This window comes from Bombina bombina, chromosome 8, assembly GCF_027579735.1.
Source record: "Bombina bombina isolate aBomBom1 chromosome 8, aBomBom1.pri, whole genome shotgun sequence".
Lineage (NCBI taxonomy): Eukaryota > Metazoa > Chordata > Amphibia > Anura > Bombinatoridae > Bombina > Bombina bombina.
In genome coordinates this window covers 217,640,700-217,667,948 of record NC_069506.1, presented here as the reverse complement: position 1 = coordinate 217,667,948, position 27,249 = coordinate 217,640,700, and the positions used below count along the sequence as shown (strand labels likewise).

Here is a 27,249-nt window from a genome sequence, read left to right as displayed (position 1 = left end):
CAAACATCTTCATTGTTTATTGTTTATTCTGGTAAACGGAAAGGTCAAAAGGCTACGGCTACCTCTTTCCTTTTGGCTGAAAAGCATCATCCGTTTTGCTGGCCAGCAGCCTCCTGAAAGAATTACTGCTCATTCTACTAGAGCAGTGGCTTCCACATGGGCTTTTAAAAATGAGGCTTCTGTTGAACAGATTTGTAAGGCGGCGACTTGGTCTTCGCTTCATACTTTTTCAAAATTTTACAAATTCAATACTTTTGCTTCTTCGGAGGCAATTTTTGGGGGAAAGGTTCTACAAGCAGTGGTGCCTTCCGTTTAAGGTACCTGTCTTGTCCCTCCCTTCATCCGTGTCCTAAAGCTTTGGTATTGGTATCCCACAAGTATGGATGAATCCGTGGACTCGATACATCTTACAAGAGAAAACATAATTTATGCTTACCTGATAAATTGATTTCTCTTGTGATGTATCGAGTCCACGGCCCGCCCTGTTTATTTAAGACGGGCAGTATATTTTTATTTAAAAAAACTTCAGTCACCACTGCACCCTATAGTTTCTCCTTTTTCTTCCTAGCCTTCGGTCGAATGACTGGGGGGTGGAGCTAAGGGTGGAGCTATATAGACAGCTCTGCTGTGGGTGCTCTCTTTGCCACTTTCTGTATGGAAGGAGAATATCCCACAAGTATGGATGAATCCGTGGACTCGATACATCACAAGAGAAATAAATTTATCAGGTAAGCATAAATTATGCTTTTATTTAATTATATAACGTCATTTATTCACTTTCCTCCATAGCTGCTTCTGTTACCTTCAGCCTGGTGACCCCAAAGTCTCAGCGAAATCTCCCAAAGCCACCCCAAAAAGTGAAAGCTGCCATCGCCAGCATTCCAGTAGGGTCATACGAAGTGTCCTCCCCATCACCTTGTGTGCGCAGCAACCCCAGACCTTCTCCATTGCCCCTTCGTGAGAACACCCCTGAACCAAGGTATCACATAGTTTCAAGTGAAAATAAAATAATTAATAAGGGTTAATTTTTCTTTGGATAAACTCATGTATTAATGTTTTTGGGTAGAATACTGAAATAATTAAATTACAAACAAGCATGCTTCAAATTACCTGAATGCTTTTGGTTTTCATCACTCTGTGATCAACTTTTCTTTGTTATGGAAAGAAAGGAATGCCCACTATACGCCAACTAATGCTCTCCACTAGAAGCAGCATCTTGAATCTTCGCAGTGTAAGAAGTATATTATAATTATTATAGGAATAGCGCATATGCCTTAAACATATTAGACTGAAATTCTTTATTTAGTACATTTAAAATACATAATAAAAGGAGTGTAGTGACATACATTAGGTCCTTTCTTTTTACTAGTCATTGGCTTGTACAATCTGGCCAGGCTTCTGTGTTGTCCGTTAGCCAGCATTGTCTACGTAAACTACAACTGTACCCACGACACCCAAACAGATCTTTCCTTTTTAGTAGTACAATGATATAGTTGTCTTTGTGTATTTACGTAAGTAAATTTTATATGCATTTGCTAGATATAAACAATTAAAAATTAAAAGGACAATTAAATGGTAAATTAATGCTAGATATTGCAGCCATTGTTTGTACACATCTCTCTAGTTGTCCTCTGCATAAGAGGCCAGATAAGGAAAACCTAGGTTTCTTTCTTAAGATATAGTGAGTCCACGGCATCATCAATTACTAGTGGGAATATCACTCCTGGCCAGCAGGAGGAGGCAAGGAGCACCACAGCAAAGCTGCTATATATGTCACTTCCCCTACCCATAACCCCCAGTCATTCTCTTTGCCTGTCGTGTAAGGAGGAGGTAAAGTCTTTTTTGGTGTCTGAAAAGAACTTTACTTCAATCAAGATTTTCTCCAACATTGGTGTGTCCGGTCCACGGCGTCATCCTTACTTGTGGGAATATTCTCTTCCCCAACAGGAAATGGCAAAGAGAGCACAGCAAAAGCTGCCCATATAGCCCCCCCTCTGGCTCCGCCCCCCAGTCATTCTCTTTGCCGCTCTGAACAAGTAGCATCTCCACGGAGATGGTGAAGAGTATGTGGTGTTAGTTGTAGTTTTTCATTCTTCTATCAAGAGTTTGTTATTTTAAAATAGTGCCGGTTTGTACTATTTACTCTAAAACAGAAAAGGATGAAGAGTTCTGTTTAAAAGAGGAGTATGATTTTAGCAGCAGTAACTAAAATCAATTGCTGTTCCCACGCAGGACTGTTGAGCCCAGAGAACTTCAGTTGGGGGGAACAGTTTGCAGACTTTTCTGCTCAAGGTATGACTAGTCCATTTTCTAACAAGACTTAGTAATGCTAGAAGACTGTCATTTTCCCTCTTTGGGATCGGTAAGCCATTTTCTTAGACTCATAACAGAATGAAGGCTTATTAATGGGCTATATACTGGTTGACACTATTGTGGGCTAAATCGATTGATTTATTCGATATTTATATGTTGTTTGAAATGTTTTGAAACTTGAAAATACTTTGGTAATGTTTTTAAGCGCCAGGCAGTCGTTTAGACACCTTTTCCAGTCAGGAAGGGCCTTTCACTCTAGTAGGCAGAGCCTCATTTTCGCGCCTTAATTGCGCAGTTTCTTCTGGATGCAGTGCATGCAGCTTCATGTGAGAGGGTCCGGTGGCCATTAAAAACGTTTCTGGAAGGCTTATTTCTGTGGCGAATAACCCCCAAGAACAGGTGAAGCCGTAGCAAACGCTGTGGCTGGGACTGTAGTGGGTTTAAAATTAATTTGATAAAATAGCTCCATTTAAGGGGTTACAAAATTGGTGTGCAATACTTTCAAAGCATTAAGACACTAGGGTGCAAATTTGGTAAGGATCGGATATTTCCTTCATAGTTTTTCACACATTCAGAAATAAAGTGTGCTCTGTTTAACATTTAAAGAGACAGTAACGGTTTTGTTTAAAAACGGTTTTATTGCATTAATAGCCTGTATAAGCCTGTCTAACATGTCTGTACCTTCAGATAGAACATGTTCTGTATGTATGGAGGCCAAGGTGGTCCCCCCTTTAAATGTATGTGAGAATTGTGCCATGGCGTCCAGACAAAGTAAGGACAGTACTGTCACATTTAATAAGGTTGCCCAAGATGATTCCTCAAATGAAGGTAGTGGGGGTAGTTCACCATCCTCTCCTTCTGTGTCAATACCAGTTATGCCCGCGCAGGAGACACCTAGTACATCTAGCGCGCCAATGCTTGTTACTATGCAACAATTAACGGCAGTAATGGATAATTCTATAGCTAATATTTTATCCAAAATGCCAGCATTTCAAAGAAAGCGTGATTGCTCAGTTTTAAATAGAGTGGAAGAGCAAGAGTGCGCTGACGATAATTTATCTGTCATACCCTCACACCAGTCAGAATTGGCAGTGAGGGAGGGTTTGTCGGAGGGAGAAATTTCTGATTCAGGAAAAGTTTCTCAACAGGCAGAACCTGATGTTGTGACGTTTAAATTTAAGTTAGAGCATCTCCGCGCCCTACTTAAGGAGGTACTAACTACTCCTGATGATTGTGACTCTTTGGTCATTCCAGAAAAATTGTACAAAATGGACAAATTCCTAGAGGTCCCTGTGCACCCTGATGCCTTTCCGATACCTAAAAGGGTGGCGGACATAGTGACTAAGGAGTGGGAGAAACCAGGCATACCTTTTGTCCCCCCTCCTATATTTAAGAAAATGTTCCCCATTGTCGACCCAAGGAAGGACGCATGGCAAACAGTCCCTAAGGTTGAGGGGGCAGTTTCTACGCTAGCCAAACGCACGACTATTCCCATTGAGGACAATTGTGCTTTCAAAGATCCTATGGATAAAAAATTGGAGGGTTTGCTTAAAAAGATTTTTGTTCAGCAAGGTTTCCTCCTCCAACCAATTTCGTGCATTATTCCTGTCACTACGGCGGCGTGTTTTTGGTTCGAAGAACTAGAAAAGTCGCTCAATAAGGAGACTCCATGTGAGGAAGTCATGGACAGTATTCACGCACTTAAGTTAGCAGCGAAAAATTCAGGTTTTGCAATTGTGACGCACAGAGCGCTCTGGCTAAAGTCTTGGTCGGCGGATGTGTCTTCCAAGATAAAATTGCTTAATATTCATTTCAAAGGTAAGACCCTTTTTGGGCCAGAATTGAAGGAGATTATTTCAGACATCACTGGGGGAAAGGGCCATGCCCTCCCACAGGATAGGCCTTTTAAGGCTAAGAATAAATCCAATTTTCGTTCCTTTCGTAACTTCAGGAACGGACCGTCTCCTAACTCTGCAGCCTCTAGACAAGAGGGTAACGCTTCCCAGGCTAAGCCAGCTTGGAAACCAATGCAAGGCTGGAACAAGGGTAAACAGGCCAAGAAGCCTGCTGCTGCTACCAAGACAGCATGAAGGGGTAGCCCCCGATCCGGGACCGGATCTAGTAGGGGGCAGACTTTCTCTCTTTGCTCAGGCTTGGGCAAGAGATGTTCCGGATCCCTGGGCACTAGAAATAGTCTCTCAGGGTTATCTTCTAGAATTCAAGGAACTTCCTCCAAGGGGAAGGTTCCACATGTCTCTCTTATCTTCAGACCAGATAAAGAGACAGGCATTCTTACATTGCCTAGGAGATCTATTAAAGATGGGAGTGATACACGCAGTTCCAACAGTGGAACAAGGTCAGAGGTTTTACTCAAACCTGTTTGTAGTTCCCAAAAAAGAGGGAACCTTCAGACCAATTCTGGATGTAAAAATTTTAAACAAATTTCTCAAAGTTCCATCGTTCAAAATGGAAACCATTCGAACAATTTTACCTACAATCCAGGAGGGTCAATATATGACTACCGTGGATTTAAAGGATGCCTACCTACATATTCCTATCCACAAAGATCATCATCAGTTCCTAAGGTTCGCCTTTTTGGACAAACATTACCAGTTCGTGGCTCTTCCGTTCGGTTTAGCCACTGCTCCCAGAATCTTCACAAAGGTGCTAGGGTCCCTTCTAGTGGTTCTAAGAGGGGCATTGCAGTGGCACCTTACCTAGACAACATTCTAATCCAATAGTCGTCCCTTTCCAGATCAAGGGCTCATACAGACATTGTATTAGCTTTTCTCAGGTCTCACGGGTGGAAGGTGAACGTGGAAAAGAGTTCCCTGTCCCCGTCTACAAGAGTTCCCTTTCTGGGAACAATAATAGATTCTGTAGAAATGAAGATTTTTCTGACAGAGGTCAGAAAATTAAAGCTTCTAAAGGCTTGTCAAGTTCTTCAATCTATTCCTCAGCCTTCCATAGCTCAGTGCATGGAAGTAATAGGTCTAATGGTTGCAGCAATGGACGTGGTTCCTTTTGCTCGAATTCATCTAAGACCATTGCAACTGTGCATGCTCAGACAGTGGAATGGGGATTATGCAGACTTGTCTCCCCAGATTCAAGTAGACCAGTTAACCAGAGACTCACTCCGTTGGTGGTTGACTCAGGATCACCTGTCTCAGGGAATGAGTTTCCGCAGACCAGAGTGGGTCATTGTCACGACCGACGCCAGTCTATTAGGCTGGGGCGCGGTCTGGGACTCCCTGAAAGCTCAGGGTCTATGGTCTCGGGAAGAGTCTCTTCTCCCGATAAACATCCTGGAACTGAGAGCGATATTCAATGCGCTCCGGGCTTGGCCTCAACTAGCGAAGGCCAGGTTCATAAGATTCCAGTCGGACAACATGACGACTGTAGCTTACCTCAACCATCAGGGAGGAACAAAGAGTTCCTTGGCGTTGAGAGAGGTATCCAAGATCATCAAATGGGCGGAGGATCACTCCTGCCATCTATCTGCAATTCACATCCCAGGAGTAGACAACTGGGAGGCGGATTATTTGAGTCGTCAGACTTTCCATCCGGGGGAGTGGGAACTCCACCCGGAGGTCTTTGCCCAGTTAACTCAATTATGGGGCATTCCAGACATGGATCTGATGGCGTCTCGTCAGAACTTCAAGGTTCCTTGCTACGGGTCCAGATCCAGGGATCCCAAGGCGACTCTAGTGGATGCATTAGTGGCGCCTTGGTCGTTCAACCTAGCTTATGTGTTTCCTCTCCTTTCTAGGCTCGTAGCCAGGATCAAACAGGAGAAGGCCTCTGTGATTCTGATAGCTCCTGCGTGGCCACGCAGGACTTGGTATGCAGACCTGGTGAATATGTCATCGGCTCCACCATGGAAGCTACCTTTGAGACAGGATCTTCTAGTACAAGGTCCATTCGAACATCCAAATCTAGTTTCTCTGCAGCTGACTGCTTGGAAATTGAACGCTTGATTTTATCCAAGCGTGGGTTTTCAAATTCAGTGATAGATACTCTGGTTCAAGCCAGAAAACCTGTGACTAGAAAGATTTACCATAAAATATGGAAAAAATATATCTGTTGGTGTGAATCCAAGGGATTCTCCTGGAGTAAAATTAAAATTCCTAAGATTCTTTCCTTTCTCCAAGAGGGTTTGGATAAAGGGTTGTCGGCGAGTTCTCTAAAAGGACAGATTTCTGCTTTATCTGTTCTGTTACACAAACGCCTGGCAGCTGTGCCAGATGTACAAGCTTTTGTACAGGCTTTGGTCAGAATCAAGCCTGTTTACAGACCCATGACTCCTCCTTGGAGTCTAAATTTAGTTCTTTCAGTTCTTCAAGGGGTTCCGTTTGAACCTTTACATTCCATAGATATTAAGTTACGATCTTGGAAAGTTCTGTTTTTGGTTGCTATTTCTTCTGCTAGAAGAGTTTCTGAATTATCTGCTTTGCAGTGTGATCCACCCTATCTGGTGTTCCATGCAGATAAGGTCGTTTTGCGTACCAAGCCTGGTTTTCTTCCAAAAGTAGTTTCCAACAAGAATATTAACCAGGAAATAGTTGTTCCTTCTCTGTGTCCGAATCCAGTTTCAAAGAAGGAACTTTTTTTACACATTTTAGATGTTCGTCCGTGCTTTAAAGTTCTATTTAGACAACAAAGGATTTCAGACAAACTTAATCTTTGTTTGTCGTTTATTCTGGTAAGAGGAGAGGACAAAAAGCTACTGCTACCTCTCTTTCTTTCTGGCTGAAAAGCATCATCCGATTGGCTTATGAGACTGCCGGACGGCAGCCTCCTGAACGAATCACAGCTCACTCTACTAGGGCTGTGGCTTCCACATGGGCCTTCAAGAACGAGGCTTCTGTTGATCAGATATGTAAGGCAGCGACTTGGTCTTCTCTGCACACTTTTGCCAAATTTTACAAATTCGATACTTATGCTTCTTCTGAGGCTATTTTTGGGAGAAAGGTTTTGCAAGCCGTGGTGCCTTCCGTTTAGGTAACCTGATTTGCTCCCTCCCTTCATCCGTGTCCTAAAGCTTTGGTATTGGTTCCCACAAGTAAGGATGACGCCGTGGACCGGACACACCAATGTTGGAGAAAACAGAATTTATGCTTACCTGATAAATTTCTTTCTCCAACGGTGTGTCCGGTCCACGGCCCGCCCTGGTTTTTAATCAGGTTTGAAAAATTTCTTTCTCTATACACTACAGTCACCACGGCACCCTATAGTTTCTCCTTTTTCTCCTAACCGTCGGTCGAATGACTGGGGGGCGGAGCCAGAGGGGGGGCTTTTGGGCAGCTTTTGCTGTGCTCTCTTTGCCATTTCCTGTTGGGGAAGAGAATATTCCCACAAGTAAGGATGACGCCGTGGACCGGACACACCGTTGGAGAAAGAAATGTATCAGGTAAGCATAAATTCTGTTTTATTATTTTAAAAGCAGAGTAGTTTTGCTCTGATCTTGCCTTGGGTTTAGCCGTACCCCACGTCAGTCTCTTCAGTAGGGCAGTGGTGGCTTTTAAGCAGTTGGAAACTTGTGGGGTAAAATCCTTACCTGGCCTCTCAACAGATTGCTGCCCTATTCAGAAAGCTTGAGTAAGTTTACTCTAATCTTTCTTTCTTCACAGGTCCATGTTAGGAAAGGCATCCTCTCACACCGGGTGAGCTGTCTTTTCTGCCGGACAGCCTTACTTACAGGTAAGTGCCATTTCTTTCATGTAATTGGCATTAGTCCATGAGCTAGTGACGTATGGGATATACAATCCTACCAGGAGGGGCAAAGTTTCCCAAACCTCAAAATGCCCATAAATACACCCCTCACCACACCCACAATTCAGTTTTACAAACTTTGCCTCCTATTGAATACAATGATTTCCCTAACGGGGGTCTATTTCATAGGTTCTCTCTTATCGGTCATTGAGATTCATCTCCTACCTCCCTTTTCAGATCGACGATATACTCTCAATTTACCATTACCTCTACTGATAACTGTTTCAGTACTTGTTTGGCTATCTGCTATATGTGGATGGGTGTCTTTTGGTAAGTATGTTTTTTATTACTTAAGGCACCCCAGCTATGGTTTGGCACATTATGCATTTATATAAAGTTCTAAATATATGTATTGTACTTATATTTGCCATGAGTCAGGTTCATGTATTTCCTTCTGCAGACTGTCGGTTTCATATTTGGGGAAAATAAATCAGTAATACTACATTGCCAGTTGCAGTTCCTTCAACTTCTAATGTACATGATATACCTATGAATTTTAAAGAATTTGTTTCTGATTCTATCCAGAAGGCTTTGTCTGCATTTCCACCTTCTAATAAACGTAAAAGGTCTTTTAAAACTTCTCATTCAGTTGATGACATTTCAAATGACCAACAACATAATAATTTATCCTCTGATGAGGATCTATCTGATACAGAAGATCCTTCCTCAGACATTGACACTGACAAATCTACTTATTTATTTAAAATAGAGTATATGCGTTCTTTATTAAAATAAGTGTTAATTACTTTGGATATTGAGGTAACCAGTCCTCTTAACGTTAAGTCTAATAAACATTTAAATGCGGTTTTTAAACCTCTTGTGGTTTCTCCAGGGTTTTTCCTATTCCTGAGGCTATTTCTGATATGATTTCTAAGGAATGGAATAAGCCAGGTACTTCTTTTATTCCTTCTTCAAGGTTTAAAAAATTATATCCTTTACCAGCAAATTCTATAGAGTTTTGGAAAAAAATCCCCAAATTTGATGGGGCTATTTCTACTCTTGCTAAACGTACCACTATTCCTATGGAAGATAGTACTTCCTTTAAGGATCCTTTAGATAGGAAGCTTGAATCTTATCTAAGGAAAGCCTATTTATATTCAGGTCATCTTCTCAGACCTGCAATTTCTTTGGCTGATGTTGCGGCTGCATCAACTTTCTGGTTGGAGAATTTAGCGCAACAAGAATTGGATTCTGACATATCTAACATTATTCGCTTACTGCAATATGCTAATCATTTTATTTGTGATGCCATTTTTGATATCAAAATTGATGTTAGATCCATGTCTTTAGCTATCTTAGCTAGAAGAGCTTTGTGGCTTAAATCTTGGAATGCTGATATGACATCTAAATCTAGATTACAATCTCTTTCTTTCCAAGGTAATAATTTATTTGGTTCTCAGTTGGATTCTATTATTTCAACTGTCACTGGGGGAAAGGGAGTTTTTCTGCCTCAGGATAAAAAAACCTAAGGGTAAATCTAAGGCTTCTAACCGTTTTCGTTCCTTTCGTCAAAATAAGGAACAAAAACCCAATCCTTCCCCCAAGGAACCTGTTTCCAATTGGAAGCCTTCCTCAAATTGGAATAAATCCAAGTCATTTAAGAAACCAAAGTCAGCCCCTAACTCTGCATGAAGGTGCGGCCCTCATTCCAGCTCAGCTGGTAGGGGGCAGATTAAGGTTTTTCAAGGATATTTGGATAAATTCTGTCCAAAATCAATGGATTCAGAGCATTGTCTCTCAAGGGTATCGAATAGGATTCAGAGTAAGACCTCCGGTGAGAATATTTTTTCTCTCACGTATCCCAGCAAATCCAGTAAAAGCTCAGGCTTTCCTGAAGTGTGTTTCAGACCTGGAGTCTTCAGGGGTAATCATGCCAGTTCCTTTTCAGGAACAAGGTTTGGGGTTTTATTCAAATCTATTCATTGTCCCAAAGAAGGAAACTTAATTCAGACCAGTTTTGGATCTGAAAATTTTGAATCGTTATGTAAGAGTACCAACTTTCAAGATGGTGACTATAAGGACTATTCTGCCTTTTGTTCAGCGAGGACATTATATGTCCACAATAGACTTGCAGGATGCATACCTTCATATTCCGATTCCGATTCATCCAGAACATTTTCAGTTACTGAGATTCTCTTTTCTAGAAAAGCATTACCAATTTGTTGCTCTTCCATTTGGCCTAGCAACAGCTCCAATAATCTTTTCAAAGGTTCTAGGTGCCCTACTCTCTGTAATCAGAGAACAGGGTATTGCAGTGTTTCCTTATTTGGACTAGAGTTGCACCGATACCGGTACTAGTATCTGTATCGGTACCGATACCAAGTACTTGAATGAGTACTTGTACTCATGCAAATGCACCGATACTTAAACCAATACCTCCACTTACTACCCATATGCTATATTGTGGTGTTTTTTTCAAACTGCATGTTCACATTTCATTTAAAGCTGGAGTGGGGACTAAACTAAAAATTGTTTACTACTGTTCTGCCAATACAAATTGCTCTTATTTGTATTATTGTAGGAGAGATCACTGTACTGCGTTCAGACAAACCCCTGAAGTACTGGGCAGTTAATAAACTGAGATTTCCAGCTCTGGCTAAAATGGCCCAAAAATATCTTTCTGCCCCATGCAGTAGTGTGGAAAGTTGAACCTCCTTACTAATAGCCTCAGAGGCAGAACTTTTTTTTACTTTCTGCGATGAGATTTTTTTAGTGAAAATGTTTCTGCAGGTCATTTTTAAATAAAATTCAATTTTAAATTAGGCAGTTATACTAAAGCACCAGTACAATTGCAATGTGTTGGTTAACTGGAGAATAAAGCCATTTTTAAAGTTTTATAATATAGTTCAGTAGTTGAAAATTGCATTGCAAATTAGCTGCAGACAAAAAAAAATTTGTAAAAATGTCCCTTGAATAAATTTGTTTCCTTTTTTTCTTTGTCTAACATAGAAGTGTAGTATTAAAAAAGGTGCATTGCTCATACTAACATCTTACATTCAGAAAAAAAAAGCTTTGCAGACTGGGAAACTCTAGGGGGCGGGTTTGGAAAAATCCCAGTCAACAATTAATACACTGCTGCTTTGCAGCTCTACTTCATATTTGACTGTTCACTTCAAACAGCACTTTGCTCTGAATGCACTGTGTTAAGAAAAACGTACACAATGCAGCAAGAGCACAGCTCTGTTTGAAAAGAACAGCCTAATGTGGAGCAGTGCTGCAAAGTTAAATCGCTGACAGTTCCTGCATGTGTCCCATTCTTTCTGCAGACATGCTGCATTTTCTGCGATGACATCTCAGATCACTGTATGTTCTGCCTTGGGGCTAATAGCAAAAACAGACTTATAGCTGAACATGCAGAGATGCTTCTGTTCTGCTCCTTAAAAAGAACTTGCCACTAACTTTTAAAAAATTATTCTAATTGCTAGATTGCCTTTTATACTGCTAGTTCTCATCTTGCACAATTATGTTCAAAACATACTGTACTCTGAGGAACATCTTAGCTTATATAATTGCAGGAAGAGTACTCATAGGAAAAAATTAAGTTAATCCCAATGAACACTCATCCTGCAATTATAGGACTAGATTTAGATTACATTTGATTGGTAAGCTTTACCAATGCTCTGTTCACATTTCCAACTCCATAGCCTTTAATGGAGTAGGACGTGTAATGAGAGCATTGGTAAAGCTTACCAATCAAATGTAATCTAGCCCATAGTGTTGATCGCCATGATTAAACAGTATTCTGTTCTATTTTTTACTGTATGGCACTTTTGGTTGGTTGCAATTTTATATTTGTTATTTATTGTTGTTGTTAATATATTTTATTGTAATATTTTTATTTCTAAACATGTTCTGTGAACTTTGTGACAAATAAAACCTGTTTTATTATTTCATAATGTCTTTTTTGAGCTACAGTCCTTCATAATTATAAAGAAGGAATCTTAAATAATTAGTCTGTATTGTGCTTGGTAAACTGTCACATGACATAAAAAGAAGTATCTGTAATTGGTATCGGCGAGTATTTGAAAACAAGTATTTGTACTTGTACTCGGTCTTAAAAAAAATGGTATCGGTGCAACCCTAATTTGGACGATATCTTGGTATTAGCTCAGTCTTTACGTTCTGCAGAATCTCACACGAATCAACTAGTGTTGTTTCTTTGAAAACATGGTTGGAGGATCAATTTACCAAAAAGTTTCTTGATTCCTCATACAAGGGTCACCTTTTTAGGCTTCCAGATAGATTCAGTGTCCATGACTTTGCCTCTAACAGAAAAGAGACGTTTAAAATTGGTTGCAGCCTGCCGGCACCTTCAGTCTTAGTCATTCCCTTCAGTGGCTAAGTGCATGGAAGTTTTATGTCTCATGACTGCAGCATCGGACGCAATCCCCTTTGCTCGTTTTCACATGAGACCTCTACAGCTCTGTATGCTGAACCAATGGTGCAGGGATTATACAAAGATATCACAATTAATATCCTTAAAGGGACAGTCAACACCAGAATTGTTGTTGTTTAAAAAGATAGATAATCCCTTTATTACCCATTCCCCAGTTTTGCATAACCAACACTGTTATATTAATACACTTTTTACTGCTGTGACTATCTTGTATCTAAGCATCTTCTGACCGCCCCTAATCACATGACTTTTAGTTATTATCTATTGACTTGCATTTTAGCCAATTAGTGCAGTGTCTGCCACAATCCACGGGCATGCTCACAATGTTATCTATAGGGTTTACCTGAACTAGCTCTCCCCTGCTGTGAAAAGCAAATACAAAGCATGTGATTAGAGGCGGTCTTCAAGGGCTTAGAAATTATCATATGAGCCTTCCTAGGTCTAGCTTTCAACTAAGAATACCAAGAGAACAAAACAAAATTGTTGATAAAAGTAAATTGGAAAGTTGTTTAAAATTACATGCCCTATTTGAAAAATAAAAGGTTTTCTTTCATGTAATTAGCAAGAGTCCATGAGCTAGTGACGTATGGGATATACATTCCTACCAGGAGGGGCAAAGTTTCCCAAACCTCAAAATGCCTATAAATACACCCCTCACCACACCCACAATTCAGTTTTACAAACTTTGCCTCCGATCTACCGCCACACTGCCTTGAATGCACCCGATCCCATCTGATCTCGGATGTTAAGCAGGGCCATGCCTGGTCAGTACCTGGATGGGAGGCCGTCTGGGAACACCAGGTGCGGTAGGCTTTAGAGACGTCTAAAATTGATTGCAGCTTGTCGAAACCTTCAGTCACAATCATTCCCTTCGGTAGCTTTATGCATGGAAATTCTAGGTCTTATGAGTGCTGCATCGGACGCGATCCCCTTTGCTCGTTTTCACATGCGACCTCTTCAGCTCTGTATGCTGAATCAATGGTGCAAGGATTACACAAAGATATCTCAATTAATATCTTTAAAACCGATTGTTCGACACTCTCTAACATGGTGGACAGATCACCATCGTTTAATTCAGGGGGCTTCTTTTGTGCTTCCGACCTGGACTGTAATTTCAACAGATGCAAGTCTCACAGGTTGGGGAGCTGTGTGGGGATCTCTGACGGCACAAGGAGTTTGGGAATCTCAGGACAGGTTCATTTGTTTTCAGACAGACAATGTCACAACTGTGGCATACATCAATCATCAAGGAGGGACTCACAGTCCTCTGGCTATGAAAGAAGTATCTCGAATTTTGATTTGGGCGGAATCCAGCTCCTGTCTAATCTCTGCGGTTCATATCCCAGGTATAGACAATTGGGAAGCGGATTATCTCAGTCGCCAAACGTTGCATCCGGGCGAATGGTCTCTTCACCCAGAGGTATTTCTTCAGATTGTTCAAATGTGGGAACTTCCAGAAATAGATCTGATGGCGTCCCATCTAAACAAGAAACTTCCCAGGTATCTGTCCAGATCCCGGGATCCTCAGGCGGAGGCAGTGGATGCATTATCACTTCCTTGGAAGTATCATCCTGCCTATATCTTTCCGCCTCTAGTTCTTCTTCCAAGAGTAATCTCCAAGATTCTGAAGGAATGCTCGTTTGTTCTGCTGGTAGCTCCGGCATGGCCTCACAGGTTTTGGTATGCAGATCTTGTCCGGATGGCCTCTTGCCAACCGTGGACTCTTCCGTTAAGACCAGACCTTCTGTCACAAGGTCCTTTTTTCCATCAGGATCTGAAATCCTTAAATTTAAAGGTATGGAGATTGAACGCTTGATTCTTGGTCAAAGAGGTTTCTCTGACTCTGTGATTAATACTATGTTACAGGCTCGTAAATCTGTATCTAGAGAGATATATTATAGAGTCTGGAAGACTTATATTTCTTGGTGTCTTTCTCATCATTTTTCTTGGCATTCTTTTAGAATACCGAGAGTATTACAGTTTCTTCAGGATGGTTTAGATAAGGGTTTGTCTGCAAGTTCCTTGAAAGGACAAATCTCTGCTCTTTCTGTTCTTTTTCACAGAAAGATTGCTATTCTTCCTGATATTCATTGTTTTGTACAAGCTTTGGTTCGTATAAAGCCTGTCATTAAGTCAATTTCTCCTCCTTGGAGTTTGAATTTGGTTCTGGGGGCGCTTCAAGCTCCTCCATTTGAACCTATGCATTCATTGGACATTAAATTACTTTCTTGGAAAGTTTTGTTCCTTTTGGCCATCTCTTCTGCCAGAAGAGTTTCTGAATTATCTGCTCTTTCTTGTGAGTCTCCTTTTCTGATTTTTCATCAGGATAAGGCGGTGTTGCGAACTTCTTTTGAATTTTTACCTAAAGTTGTGAATTCCAACAACATTAGTAGAGAAATTGTGGTTCCTTCATTATGTCCTAATCCTAAGAATTCTAAGGAGAAATCGTTGCATTCTTTGGATGTTGTTAGAGCTTTGAAATATTATGTTGAAGCTACTAAATCTTTCCGAAAGACTTCTAGTCTATTTGTTATCTTTTCCGGTTCTAGAAAAGGCCAGAAAGCTTCTGCCATTTCTTTGGCATCTTAGTTGAAATCTTTAATTCATCTTGCCTATGTTGAGTCGGGTAAAACTCCGCCTCAGAAAATTACAGCTCATTCTACTAGGTCAGTTTCTACTTCCTGGGCGTTAAGGAATGATGCTTCGGTTGATCAGATTTGCAAAGCAGCAACTTGGTCCTCTTTGCATACTTTTACTAAATTCTACCATTTTGATGTATTTTCTTCTTCTGAAGCAGTTTTTGGTAGAAAAGTACTTCAGGCAGCGGTTTCAGTTTGAATCTTCTGCTTATGTTTTTCATTAAACTTTATTTTGGGTGTGGATTATTTTCAGCAGGAATTGGCTGTCTTTATTTTGTCCCTCCCTCTCTAGTGACTCTTGTGTGGAAAGATCCACATCTTGGGTAGTCATTATCCCATACGTCACTAGCTCATGGACTCTTGCTAATTACATGAAAGAAAACATAATTTATGTAAGAACTTACCTGATAAATTCATTTCTTTCATATTAGCAAGAGTCCATGAGGCCCGCCCTTTTTTTGTGGTGGTTATGTGTCATGTTCTGTCTCAGGATATCATGTGAGAGCCTCATTGTCTGGAACAGTTGCTTTAAAGGAAGATTAGTAGAAGCCATACTGATTGAAAATGAAAACAAATTTATTTAAACAACAAAATACTTTGTTTAAGCAAATACTTGCAGAATATTTAAATATGCTACTCAGGTATGTTAAGACCACATACAGCAGGAGTGAAAATAAAGAAAACTAGTAAGCTGAGATGCAGATTCAAAAAGGAAAGTCTTTCTCTTGGTAATAACTGAAATGTAAGATTTGCACAAGGCAGAAAACAACTTGCAAACTGGTAACAGGTTTAAAGGTAAAGTCTCTCTCCTTGTAATTGCTGAGTGCAGGAATTGCACAATGCAGGAAACAACTTGCAAACTGGTAACAGGTTTAAAGGTAAAGTCTCTCTCCTTGAAATTGCTGAGTGCAGGAATTGCACAATGCAGGAAACAACTTGCAAACTGGTAACAGGTTTAAAGGTAAAGTCTCTCTCCTTGAAATTGCTGAGTGCAGGAATTGCACAATGCAGGAAACAACTTGCAAACTGGTAACAGGTTTAAAGGTAAAGTCTCTCTCCTTGTAATTGCTGAGTGCAGGAAATGCTTAAAGCAGGAAACAAACTTGTAGATTGGTAACAGGTTTAATTGCTGAAGGCAGGAAACATCTTGAAGATTGGTAACAGGTTTAAAGGTAAAGGCTTTCTCCTGGTAATACCTTGTAAACAGGTGCAAAGGTGAAATCTTTCTCCAAAGAAGTACAGGAAACAGGTTCTGACTTGACAAAACAGATCCAATGTGAAGACACCAATGCAGACTAAAAGCCATCCTTAAATAGGGAGGTTTTGCACAGGGTTGGTTCTGATTAATTCCAGAATTGAGAACACCTGTGTGTTGCACAGGTGTAATAACAAGTAAGGCAAATAGTTATTTATCAGATCTTTTAAGTTCCTTGCTATTCCTAGAACTGGCTGTGGCTCAACACACAAGCAAACCGACTTACAAGCACACAGGAATAGTAACCACAGAGCCACAGGTTCAAATCCCCACACAACCCTTCTTAGCAGAATGCCTCCCAGACCTTTTCTTTTTCTTTTTAATCTGGAGGCTTGGTTCCTGACAGATGCCCCCTCCAAAGAGCGCACTCTGGGCGCTCAAAGCCTGTTCAAACATCTGAAGGTGGGATTTACTAACAAGTGTTCCATTTGAAGCCCTAATACAATCAGATGGAATGGATTCTTTGCTTGGAACAGCTGCCTGAGATTGGGGACCCTTAGAAGATATCCCTGTAGGCATAACAAGAGCTGAAAAACCAAGACAGTTTTGATTTAGAGGTTCCTGATTATACCCAGCAGCTTGCAATGGACTGGCTGATGGGCAGGGTACCTCCGGGTAGGAAAAGACCTCTCCTTCAGAGTCAAGGAATTCGTTATCTGGGTCATATCTGCCTGATGGGTAGAGTACCTCCGGGTAAGGTATGACCTCTCCTTCAGAGTCCAGGAATTCATTTTCTGTGTCATTTATATCCAATTCAACCATCTCATTCAATTCTTTCTCAGTCAATGAGTAGCTGGGTGAAGGTGGTGCAAGGAGGTGTGGATCTTTAGAATTGGCAGAGTCTGATTCAGCTGGAAGATTTGTCACTTTTATGTCTGATGAGTGACTTTTGTTAGATGGATCTCCAACCAGGGCAGAAACAAGGTAATGTGCAGGATTTCCAGGAGGTATTTTTGCAGAGTTCCCCAATGTGGTAGATGCAGAAACAGAGGCAGTGGCATGGGTAGGGGATGTAGTTGAAGTTGTACTGCCAACGACCATCTGTTTCAAATCAGGTACCATTTCTTGAAGTGTGTTAGAAATGGTTGCTTGTAGAATAGATGTATTCTCTGTAGCTGGGTCCTCTCCAGGGGTATCTTTCAGTTTGCTAGTGGAAGAATAATTTGTTCCCTTAACATCAGAGTCCGTTTTAAACTTGGCTGTATCTCGACTTGATCCTCTAGGGGGTCTTACTGGACACCCTGTGATGCGGTGACCAGTTCCCCCACAATAAAAACAGAGGTTAAGCTGTCTTCGCCGAGTCTTTTCCTCTTCTGTTAAGGGTTCTTTAAAACCTTTCCTTGTTTGGGAGGTAACTTCAGACAAGGTTTTGGTTGGGAGAGATAACATTTCCACCAGCTCCATGAAGTTAATCAGTATGTCCTTAATAAACTTTAACACTGATTCCAATACAGCAATAATCCCAGAGGGCTCTCTTTTATGGTCTTCACATTCTGTCATGTTCTGTCTCAGGATATCATGTGAGAGCCTCATTGTCTGGAACAGTTGCTTTAAAGGAAGATTAGTAGAAGCCATACTGATTGAAAATGAAAACAAATTTATTTAAACAACAAAATACTTTGTTTAAGCAAATACTTGCAGAATATTTAAATATGCTACTCAGGTATGTTAAGACCACATACAGCAGGAGTGAAAATAAAGAAAACTAGTAAGCTGAGATGCAGATTCAAAAAGGAAAGTCTTTCTCTTGGTAATAACTGAAATGTAAGATTTGCACAAGGCAGAAAACAACTTGTAAACAGGTAGCAGGTTTAAAGGTAAAGTCTTTCTCCTTGTAATTGCTGAGTGCAGGAATTGCACAATGCAGGAAACAACTTGCAAACTGGTAACAGGTTTAAAGGTAAAGTCTCTCTCCTTGTAATTGCTGAGTGCAGGAATTGCACAATGCAGGAAACAACTTGCAAACTGGTAACAGGTTTAAAGGTAAAGTCTCTCTCCTTGAAATTGCTGAGTGCAGGAATTGCACAATGCAGGAAACAACTTGCAAACTGGTAACAGGTTTAAAGGTAAAGTCTCTCTCCTTGAAATTGCTGAGTGCAGGAATTGCACAATGCAGGAAACAACTTGCAAACTGGTAACAGGTTTAAAGGTAAAGTCTCTCTCCTTGTAATTGCTGAGTGCAGGAAATGCTTAAAGCAGGAAACAAACTTGTAGATTGGTAACAGGTTTAATTGCTGAAGGCAGGAAACATCTTGAAGATTGGTAACAGGTTTAAAGGTAAAGGCTTTCTCCTGGTAATACCTTGTAAACAGGTGCAAAGGTGAAATCTTTCTCCAAAGAAGTACAGGAAACAGGTTCTGACTTGACAAAACAGATCCAATGTGAAGACACCAATGCAGACTAAAAGCCATCCTTAAATAGGGAGGTTTTGCACAGGGTTGGTTCTGATTAATTCCAGAATTGAGAACACCTGTGTGTTGCACAGGTGTAATAACAAGTAAGGCAAATAGTTATTTATCAGATCTTTTAAGTTCCTTGCTATTCCTAGAACTGGCTGTGGCTCAACACACAAGCAAACCGACTTACAAGCACACAGGAATAGTAACCACAGAGCCACAGGTTCAAATCCCCACACAACCCTTCTTAGCAGAATGCCTCCCAGACCTTTTCTTTTTCTTTTTAATCTGGAGGCTTGGTTCCTGACATTATGATTTTGTATAAAGCACAATTATTCCAATTCCTTATTTTATATGCTTTCGCACTTTTTTATCACCCCACTTCTTGGCTATTCGTTAAACTGAATTGTGGGTGTGGTGAGGGGTGTATTTATAGGCATTTTGAGGTTTGGGAAACTTTGCCCCTCCTGGTAGGAATGTATATCCCATACGTCACTAGCTCATGGACTCTTGCTAATATGAAAGAAATGAATTTATCAGGTAAGTTCTTACATAAATTATGTTTTTTTGGACTTGACTGTCCCTTTAAATCCCAATGTTCGACACTCTCTGACGTGGTGGATAGATCACCATCGTTTAGTTCAAGGGGCTTCTTTTGTTCGGCCAACCTGGACTGTGATCACAACAGATGCGAGTCTTTCAGGTTGGGGAGCTGTTTGGGGATCTCTGACAGCACAAGGGGTTTGGAAATCTCAAGAGGCGAGATTACCAATAAATATTTTAGAACTCCGTGCAATTCTCAGGGCTCTTCAGTTCTGGCCTCTGTCTGAAAACAAATGAACGGTTCTCTCTTTTGCAGACAATATCACAACAGTGGCATATGTCAATCATCAGGGTGGGACTCACAGTCCCCAAGCTATGAAAGAAGTATCTCAGATACTTGCTTGGGCGGAATCCAGCTCCTGTCTAATCTCTGCGGTGCATATCCCAGGTGTAGACAATTGGGAGGTGGATTATCTCAGCAGTCAGACTTTACATCCAGGGGAGTGGTCTCTCCATCCATATGTGTTTTCTCAGATTGTTCAGATGTGGGGTCTTCCAGAGATAGATCTCATGGCCTCTCATCTAAACAAGAAGCTTCCCAGATACCTGTCCAGGTCCAGGGATGTTCAGGCGGAAGCAGTGGATGCGCTGACACTTTCTTGGTGTTATCCTGCTTACATTTTCCCGCCTCTAGTTCTTCTTCCAAGAGTGATCTCCAAAATCATCATGGAACAATCGTTTGCCTTGCTGGTGGCTCCAGCATGACCACACAGGTTTTGGTATGCGGGTCTGGTTCGGATGTCCAGTTGCCAACCCTGGCCACTTCCGTTAAGGCCGGACCTACTGTCTCAAGGTCCGTTTTTCCATTAGGATCTCAAATCATTAAATTTGAAGGTATGGAAATTGAACGCTTAGTGCTAAGTCATAGAGGTTTCTCTGACTCAGTGATTAATACTATGTTACAAGCTCGTAAATCTGTCTCTAGAAAGATTTATTATTGAGTTTGGAAGACTTACATTTCATGGTGTTCTTCTCATAAATTCTCTTGGCATTCTTTTAGAATTCCTAGAATTTTACAGTTTCTTCAGGATGGTTTGGATAAGGGTTTGTCTGCAAGTTCCTTGAAGGGACAAATCTCTACTCTTTCTGATTTTTTTACAGAAAGATTGCTATACTTCCTGATACTTCCTGATAATCACTGTTTTGTACAGGCTTTAGTTCATATTAAGCCTGTCACTAAATCAATTTCTCCTCCTTGGAGTCTTAATTTGTTTTTGAAGGCTTTACAGGCTCCTCCATTTGAGCCTATGCATTCTTTGGACATTAAACTACTTTCCTGGAAAGTGTTGTTCCTTTTGGCTATTTCTTCTGCTAGAAGAGTTTCTGAACTATCTGCTCTTTCTTGTGAGTCTCCTTTTCTGATTTTTCATCAGGATAAGGCAGTTTTGCGGACTTCTTTTCAATTTTTACCTAAGGTTGTGAATTCTAACAACATTAGTAGAGAAATTGTTGTCCCTTCCTTATGTCCTAATCCTAAGAATTCTTTGGAGAGATCCTTACATTCTTTGGATGTGGTAAGAGCTTTGAAATATTATGTGGAAGCTACTAAAATTTCAGGAAGACTTCCAGTTTATTTGTTTTATTTTCTGGTCCTAGGAAAGGTCAGAAAGCTTCTGCTATTTCCTTGGCTTCTTGGTTGAAACTTTTTATTCATCAAGCTTATTTGGAGTCAGGTCAAACCGCGCCTCAGAGAATTACAGCTCATTCTACTAGATCAGTCTCCACTTCATGGACTTTTAAGAATGAAGCTTCAGTTGATCAGATTTGCAAAGCAGCAACTTGGTCCTCTTTGCATACTTTTACTAAATTCTACCATTTTGATGTATTTGCTTCTTCGGAAGCAGTTTTTGGTAGAAAAGTTCTTCAGGCAGCCGTTTCAGTTTGATTCTTCTGCTTTTGATTTAAGTTTTTTTCTTTCAAAAGTGAAAATAACTTTTTTTTGGGTTGTGGATTATTTTTTCAGCGGAATATGGCTGTTTCTATTTAATTCCCTCCCTCTCTAGTGACTCTTGAGTGGAAGACTCCACATCTTGGGTATTGATATCCCATATGTCACTAGCTCATGGACTCTTGCCAATTACATGAAAGAAAACATAATTTATGTAAGAACTTACCTGATAAATTGATTTCTTTCATATTGGCAAGAGTCCATGAGGCCATAAATGATGTTTTTCTTACAGAGGTCTGAAAGTCCAAGATTTTCGATTCTTGTCTTACCCTTTAGTCCTCGCTTCAGCCGTCAGTGGCTCAATGTATGGAGGTAATTAGTCTGATGGTAGCTTCCTTGAACATCATTCCTTTTGCTCGGTTCCTTCTCAGAGCTCTGCAATTGTTCATGCCAGGGCAATGGATCAGGGATTATGCGGATCAGTCCCAACGAATAAATCTGGAATAGGCGGGGCGTGTTCTAGCCGCAGCCGGGAGAAGTCGCAAGATGGTGAAGCTCCCACTATAAACTTTACATTTTAGCTGTTATCTCTACCCTATTTATTTATATTCACACATAAATAGTGAATTTAGTAGAGGGAAAGTCAGAGAGTTGTTTGATACCACGGATTGCACGGTAACCATCGGCAGCAACATACTCCGAGGCTCCAAAGATTGACGGCTGCGGCCTTACATTTTCTTTACAATCAGCTAACCCCCCCCCGGTTTGTTAACAGCCGGGAATATTAATCGCATGCTAGTGACTAGTGATTATTGATACCTTTTGCTAAGACATGGAGGAGGACTTTCAAGCGCAGATACAGCTAATGCTAGAGGGGTTGCAGCTACAGATGCACCATAACTTTATGGACTTATGCCACACCCTGCAATTTGCCAGGAGTGAAAAGGATCTCGAATTAGCAGGTGTGGCAGCAGCAATGGGAGATACAATACAGCAGGAGATATCTAATCTAGATAGGCAACACCGCTCACTAAACATTACTTGCGAGTCTCAGCCTGGTCTGAAAATAGAGGAATTAGTTCCTGCGCAGGAAGCTCCCTACTCACAAGATCATGAACTGCCTCAGACCGGACCCAGCGCTTATTCTCTCATCACAGCACACAGAGACTTCCAGAGTGGCGGCAGTCTAAAGAACCCCGTAATCACCCGAGTTCTGAGCAATATGGAAATTGACTGTCCGCCTGGAGTCGCCTCCTGCCCTCTTCTATATCAGCCACAGCACGCCACCGGTCTATCCTTGGCCGTCTCTCTGGATGGTGCGGCCGGCCTCCGGAGTGGCGATAAAGCCTCAGGGACGCAGTCCCTCTTTGAAAGTAAATGGCGCAGTGGCGGGTGGCGCTTCAGTGGTCAGCGGTGTATAGCGGACAGGTACAAAAGTAACATACAACTACCAACAACCCAAGCTCTGATCTTTGAAGGGTTGTCGGCTACTTGGCCTCCAAGAGGGGCTGCCGCATCTCACAGAACTAATTGCCCCGATCCAGGCCAACTCTCCAGGTGTGGGGTGGGGTAATTATAAGGACTTATTCTCCTATATAAAGCGTAGGACATTGCCCTCATAAGTTTCAAAGCCCTCTATTCTGTTTGTTTCTATTGTTGAGCCCTGCCTGTTGATGTACTTCCTTATATGTATGTATGTCCCTTTACTCCTGAACCTGATGTCCCGTTCATTATTCATGCTGGCGCCCTTGGCTACTGAGATAACCCTTTAACCTTCTTAGTTATTTGCTTGATCTAGTTTGAATGATCCGAGAATAATTCTATTATTAGTTCCATATCCATAGCTGCTCTATAAAAGTTGTTCAACAATAAAACTTTTTTTTTTTTTTTTTTAAATTTCCAGTTTCACATATAGTAAAGGAATGTGTTATAGTGAAGATAGAAGGTGCTAACAAATCATAATTGTTACCGCTGCTAGATATCTAGGATTATGTTCCCCTTTTTTTTGTAGTTTTTAGATTGATATTCTAAGCACCACATCAGAGTAACTGGGAGCCTTATCATTTTGATGCAGATAACTATTGAATCTTTGGCTAATCGTTCCCTATCTAGACGCCAGGACCAGGGGCTTAACCCTACCAACCCCTAGTTCATAAGCACCCCATATCTCACAGTTGAATGGGTGTTGGTTGGGTACTCAGCCACTGTTAGCTCTCTTTTAGCACTATCTTTATAATTGACCTATTACCATATCTGTTACTTGGCCTAACTATGAATACTTATATCTACTTATCCTTGGCATATACTACTCCTTCTATATGTCTATACTTAGCTCCCCCTTCATGTTATAGTTAGCTCACTAGCACAACTAGATATTTTATTATCTCTTCCCCTTTTTTCCCTTATCTGAGTGGCTTTCGCCCACTGCTTTCCTTCCCTAATACCCCCCATTAGAAAAAAAGAGGTTCCACTTGAGTCTGTATAGTCCTTTCATCAACATTATCCCCATTACAGTTTCCTTTTGTTATATAGAATGCCTGATTCCCTACCCTCTGCATACAGGTTGTTATTATTTTAGGCTCTACCATGGCCTGCGTACCTAATGTATCTTTTATTTGCAAAACATACTGTAATTTCTAGATATTAATGTCTTTTCTCCTGGGATGTTGTTTTATTTGTTACTAATTATGTACTTACAAACTCTGCGCTTCCCTTATAACTGTATCGTTTAATAACCTCAATAAAAAAAATTTAAAAATAAAAAAAAAAAAAAAAAAAAAAAAAAAAATCTGGAATAGGCGACAAGAGAATCTCTTCCTTGCTGGCTGTCTGAGGAACATCTCTGTCAGGGTCTCTGGACTCGGGAAGAGTCAGCTCTTTCCATAAATATCCTAGAGCTGAGAGCATTCTTCATTTCTCTTCTGGCTTGGCCTCAGTTGTCTTTAGCCCGGTTTATCAGGTTCCAGTCGGACAATATAACCTCAGTGGCTTACATCAACCACCAGGGAGGAACTCAGAGTTCATTGGCCATGAAAGAGGTGGCTCAATTTATTCAGTGGGCGGAGACCTACATCTCTTGTCTATCTACGATCCAAATTTCAGGAGTGGACAATTGGGAAGCAGAGATTCTGAGCAGACAGACTTTTCATCCGGTGAGTGTGAACTCCTTCCGAGGTGTTTTCAAGCTTAACCCTCAAGTGGGGGTTACCAGAGCTGGATTTAATGGAGTCTCTGCAGAATGCCAAGCTCCCAAGGTACGGTTCAAGGTTGAGGGATCCGCACGCCTCTCTGATAGATGCTCTAGCTGTCCCCTGGATTTTCAGTCTGGCATACCCGTTTCCTCCGTTTGTTCTCCTTCCGTGAGTCATTGCTCGTATCAAGCAGGAGAGGGCATCAGTGATTCTTATAGCACTGCCGTGGCCTCGCAGGATCTGGTATGCAGACCTAGTGGATATGTCATCTCTTCCACTTTCGAGACTGCCTCTGAGGAAGGACCTTCTACTTTAGGGTTCCTTCCTTCATCCAAATCTCGTTTCTCTGAAGCTGACTGCTTGGAGATTGAACGCTTAATTTTGTCTTAAGCGTGGGTTTTCTGAGTCAGTCATTGAGACTAGAAAGTTTTACCATAAGATATGGCGTAAATATCTATATTGGTGTGAATACATAGGTTTGTCTTGGAGTAGAGTCAGGATTCCTAGGATTCTGTCTTTTCTCCAGGAGGGTCTGGAGAAGGGTTTGGCAGCAAGTACTCTAAATGGTCAGATTTCTGCATTTTCTATTTTGTTGCATAAGCGTCTGGCGCATGTGTCAGACGTGCAATCTTTTTGTCAGGCCTGTGTTTAAACCTGTTACTCCTCCATGGAGTCTTAACCTTGTTCTTAAGGGTTTACAACAGGCTCTGTTTGTGCCTATGCATTCCTTAGATATTAAAGGAATACTAAACCCAATTTTTTTCTTTCATGATTCAGATAGAGCATGTCATTTTAAGCAACTTTCTAATTTACTCCTATTATCACTTTTTCTTCATTCTCTTGCTATATTTATTCAAAAAAGCATGAAACTAAGCTTAGTAGCTGGCCTATTTTTGGTTCAGCACCTAGGTAGCGCTTGCTGATTGGTGGCTAAATGTATCCACCAACCAGCAAGTGCAATCCAGCGTTCTGGGCCGGCTACTAAGCCTAGATTTATGTTTTTTTCAAATAGAGATAGCAAGAGAGCAAAGACAATTTGATAATGATTTGAGTAAATAATTTGATAATGATTTGAGTATATTAGAAAGTTGCTCAAAAATGCATTCTCTATATGAATCATGAAAGAAAAATGTTGGGTTTAGTATCCCTTTAAGAGGTTATCTTGGAAGGTTTTGTTTCTTGTTGCTTTTTCTTCTGCTTGAAGAGTTTCAGAACTCTCAGCACTGCATTGTGATTCCCTTTATCTTATCTTTCATGCTGATAAGGTGGTTCTTCAAACTAAGTTAGGTTTACTTTCTTTCCTTTCTCCTTCTCTATGTCCTAATCATTCTTCTCATAAAGAACATTTGTCACACAACTTGGATGTTTTGCGTGCTTTGAAATTCAACTTGCAGGCGACTTAGGAAGTTCGCCAGTCTTCTGCATTGTTTGTTTTTCTGGGAAATGCAAGGGTTAGATAGCTATGGCTACTTCTCTTTCTCTTTGGCTGAATAGTTTAATTAATTTGGCTTATGAGACTGCTGGATAGCAACCACCTGAGAGAATCACAGCTCATTCCTCTAGGGGTGTCTCTTCTTCTTGGGCTTTCAAAAATCAAGCTTCTGTGGAACCTATTTGCAAGGCTGCAACTTGGTCCTTTCTGCATACTTTTTCCAAATTTGATTCTTTTGCTGAGGCTTCTTTTGGGAGAAAGGTTCCTCAAGCGGTGGTGCCTTCTTTTTAGGTTACCTGTCTTGTCCCTCCCTAATCATCTGTGTCCTCTAGCTTGGGTATTGGTTCCCACTAGTAATTGATGATGCCGTGGACTCACTATATCATAGGAAAGAAAACATTAATTTATGCTTACCTGATAAATGTATTTCTTTCCGGATATAGTGAGTCCACGGCCCCGCCCTTATTTTAAGACAGTTATTTTGTTTTTTATAACACCTCAGGCACCTCTACACCATTGTATTATCTTCTTTTTTCCATTTTCCTTCGGCTGAATGACTAGGGGTTATGGGTAAGGGAAGTGACATACATAGCAGCTTTGCTGTGGTGCTCTTTGCCTCCTCCTGCTGGCCAGGAGTGATATTACCACTAGTAATTGATGATGCCGTGGACTCACTATATCCAGAAAGAAATACATTTATCAGGTAAGCATAAATTATGGTGTTTCCCATTATTTTTTAGAATGAATAGTTAATAACAGGAAAAGGAGACAAAACGTTTTAGATTACAATCTCAAAGTGTTTTTAATATTCTTTTAAGGAAAATACAGGTGTTTTAGTGTAGAGCTAGTTGAAATCCTTGCTACATATACTTCCCTGTTCTCACAACAGAAAAAAGTGATTTTTTTTTTGGATAGAAAATAGTGTATATGTGCGCTTGAAGAAAGCTATAGGGTTAATTGTAATTTCAAATATTTGATGTATATCAAATTATCATAAGTGAAATGAAAATATTTGCAAAATGTTTGCGAAAATAATAAAATAGAAAATAATTTAAAAATTTGTTATTTGTGCTTGCATAAAACAAAATCTTCAACAAAGGATAACTAGTTTTTGTGCTAGTATGTAACAAAATTTGCATTTTCAACAAAGGATAACTGATATCAAAAAATAGTTGAAAAAACAAATGTGTTATTTGTGGTTTCGTAAAACAAAATCTTCAACAAAGGATAACTATAATTTGTTATTTTGTGCTTGCATGAAACAAAATCTTTAACAAAGGATAACTATGAAAAATAATAGAATTTCTTTCATGTAATTAGCAAGAGTCCATGAGCTAGTGACGTATGGGATATACATTCCTACC

The 27,249-nt window shown here is 40.6% G+C and overlaps 1 protein-coding gene and 1 pseudogene across 6 annotated transcripts in view; both read left to right on the top strand.

Annotated features, from left to right (window-relative positions):
• The window catches only part of CIC (capicua transcriptional repressor), a 368,710-nt gene that overhangs the window by 282,412 nt on the left and 59,049 nt on the right, over positions 1–27,249 (top strand). For all 6 annotated transcript variants that reach the window (XM_053690941.1, XM_053690940.1, XM_053690944.1 and 3 more), the window contains one exon: positions 790–979. In XM_053690941.1, the coding sequence (XP_053546916.1) occupies positions 790–979 (190 nt within the window). The remainder of the gene's footprint in view (positions 1–789; positions 980–27,249) is intronic.
• Positions 13,176–13,294, top strand: LOC128639342 (uncharacterized; annotated as a pseudogene).